Here is a 2,864-nt window from a genome sequence, read left to right as displayed (position 1 = left end):
AAGGATACACCATAAAAATTGATATAAATATATTACATAAAATATCAATGGTGATTCTATGAGAGCTAGGAGGACCGCGAAGTTTAGAACTGGTTAACATGTATGAATATATGAGCTGTGTGGAGGTAACAGAAAACGAGAGCTTTTCAGCTATACTTACGAGAGATGGTTGTTTATGGGTCAGCCGAGTGCTGAAGACTGAGGTTGTGGAGGGAGAAGCCTTCTTCTCCAACAGAAATGAGGGTGAAGCGGGGGAAGGGGAACTGCATGAACAATTCTGTCTTTCTTATCTCTCAAGTATTCTTAACATTCCGCCCACCAAACAAAGCATGAGTTTAATAATTTTGATACTGTAGCACATGAGAGGTAAGACACGAAGTATTGCACAAACTTGATGAAGAGATGATGCACATAATTGATTACGATGAGTTTTACACATAAGCGGTGAACACATAATATTCAGTCTCTATTTACAAAAAATGTCTCTCAGAGAGAGGGTGCCAAATTAAGCTATTGGCAACACTATGAGTTTGTTTACAGGTCGCGTGAGGTGGCCGCAGGCGGTGCGAATCAATGCCACTCTTACTACTTGGTCTTGTCCGGGAAATATTTGTTCGACTATGCCTAGAGGCCACAATGTGGGCGCGGTACTCGTATTCTTGATAAGCACTATGTGACCCACTTTCAAGGGTTCTGAGGGGGTCTTCCACTTGTTTCGCTGCATGAGCGTATGTAGATATTCTGTACTCCATCGATTCCAAAACGTCTGCACAATTCGGCGTAGATGAGTCCATCGCTGCCGTACGGGGGTGGTAGTATCCAGCGGGATCTCCACAGCTTGTAGCAACGGTCGGCCGATAAGAAAGTGACCGGGTGTCAGCAGAGGTGAAGTCTCGTTGGGGTCCTGTGAACGCTCCAATAGAGGACGACTATTCATAATTGATTCAATACGAGAGAACACTGTGAAATATTCCTCCATTGTCATTGGATTATCACCAATTTGAATTTTCAACAGTGTTTTCGCTGATTTAATATTTGCTTCCCAAATACCGCCGAAATTGGGTGCGCTAGGTGGATTGAAGTGCCAGGTTACTTCACGTTGTACAAGAGCATAAAAAATGTCAGTCTCACTGTCAGCCAAGAATTTCGAGATATCTGATAATTTTCTAGCAGCTCCAACGAAGTTCAATCCGTTGTCAGAGTATACGTGAGAAGGTAGGCCTCTACAGGATGTGAATCTATCGAAAGCGGCAAGAAACGATTCAGTGGTCAGCTCCGATACATATTCCAAATGAACAGCTTTCACCGCTAAGCATAATATGAACAATGCAAGATAGCCCTTATACACTCTCGGTTTTTTGAGTGAGCTGCACTTCGTATTGAAGGGGCCAGCGAAGTCAACTCCCACATGGACGAATACAGATGAGGCGTTCACACGAAAATGGGAAAGATCCGACATGATTGGCTGCTGAGGTTGAGCTCGCATGCGAGTACAACGGACACAATGATGCAATCTGCTCCTTATGAGGTTGCGCGCTGATATAATCCAATATTTGCGAGCCACTAGTGACTGAGTTGTGCGAGGTCTGACGTGAAGATTATCTCTGTGAGTCTGATCACAAATCAGAGTGCTTAAATGAGATAACTTTGGCAACAAGAGTGGATGACGGCTGTCATACGGAAGGCTGGAGTTGCGGAGGCGTCCACCCACCCTGAGAAGACCGGAAGAATCGACGAAAGGCGAAATAGAGAGCAGTTCTTGAGGTGGAGTTTCTCCCTTGCTGAGAAGCTTCAATGTTTCCGCAAAATAGAAGGCCTGTGTCAACCTCACGATACACAAGAGAGCCGATCGACACTCGGCAACAGACGGCGGAGGTGGAGCAGCGCGAGCGCGTAGTGCTGTATGGCTGCGAAGATTGTGTTCCCTTACTTTTTTCAGTTTACAATTTTCTATGAATCGCAACACATAGGCAAATACACGTGTTGCCTTGTGTATATTGGAGTATTTCTTGAAACATTCAAGAGCGTGTGGTTTATTTACTACAGTAGTAGTGAGAATTGACACTGATGGCTTCAGTTCAGACTCATCAACAATTTTGTCGACCCTTGAGATTGGCAAATCCTTGAATTGGACATGGTGAGATGGAGGTCCGTTCCACCAGAGTGAGTTTTCAACAATATCTTGTGCAGCAAGCCCTCTTGAGGCTAAATCAGCTGGGTTCGATTCAGTAGGTTCATGAAACCAGTTTTCTGGAGAGGTTAATTCGAGTATTTGTGTAACTCGATTGCTTATATAAGTCTTGAGCTTGTAAGCTGGCGTTTTTAGCCAGTTCAACACCAACTTTGCGTCAGAGCACAGTCTTACATTGGAGATACTTTTTCCAAACAGAGGTATAATAACTTTATACAACTTTGACAGTAGTAGAGCTCCACATAATTCCAATCTAGGAATAGTATGTGTTTTCACAGGAGCGACTCGTGTTTTTGACATAATGAGATTCATCGATATGAATTGATCACAATATGAATATAGCAGACAGCACTGTAACCCTTTTCAGATGCGTCGGCGAATCCTATCAATGAGATATTGACATATGTAGTGTCAATATGACGAGGAATTTGAACATTTGAGAGAGTCAGCATTGTATTAGAAATACGATTCCACTGACTAGTCAAGTCTTCATCAAGCGGCTAATCCCAATCAAGGTTGGATAGCCAGAGTAATTTCAAAAAATATTTGAATGAGAATATTACAGGAGACAATAGTTCAAGCGGGTCGAACAATTTAGCTGTATACGATAGTATGGATCGTTTTGTTGGCAGTTCAGCGAACGGTGTAACAGTGTAAGAGAAAGCATCTGATG

The 2,864-nt window shown here is 43.2% G+C and overlaps 1 protein-coding gene across 1 annotated transcript; it reads right to left on the bottom strand.

Moving 5' to 3' along the window:
- Positions 1-505: 505 nt before the first annotated feature.
- On the bottom strand, positions 506-2,491 carry LOC120355873. The gene has a single exon (XM_039444611.1). The coding sequence runs from the start codon at positions 2,489-2,491 to the stop codon at positions 506-508; it is 1,986 nt and encodes a 661-aa protein (XP_039300545.1).
- Positions 2,492-2,864: the final 373 nt, after the last annotated feature.

The sequence above is a fragment of the Nilaparvata lugens genome, unplaced genomic scaffold, assembly GCF_014356525.2.
Source record: "Nilaparvata lugens isolate BPH unplaced genomic scaffold, ASM1435652v1 scaffold5080, whole genome shotgun sequence".
NCBI classification, from domain to species: Eukaryota; Metazoa; Arthropoda; class Insecta; order Hemiptera; family Delphacidae; genus Nilaparvata; species Nilaparvata lugens.
The sequence above is the reverse complement of the archived record's forward strand: the minus strand, read 5'-3'. Positions and strand labels throughout refer to the sequence as shown.

Excerpts from the sequence above, each read along its gene's own strand:
- LOC120355873 (XM_039444611.1), bottom strand. The coding sequence starts at position 2,491 with ATGTCAAAAACACGAGTCGCTCCTGTGAAAACACATACTATTCCTAGA.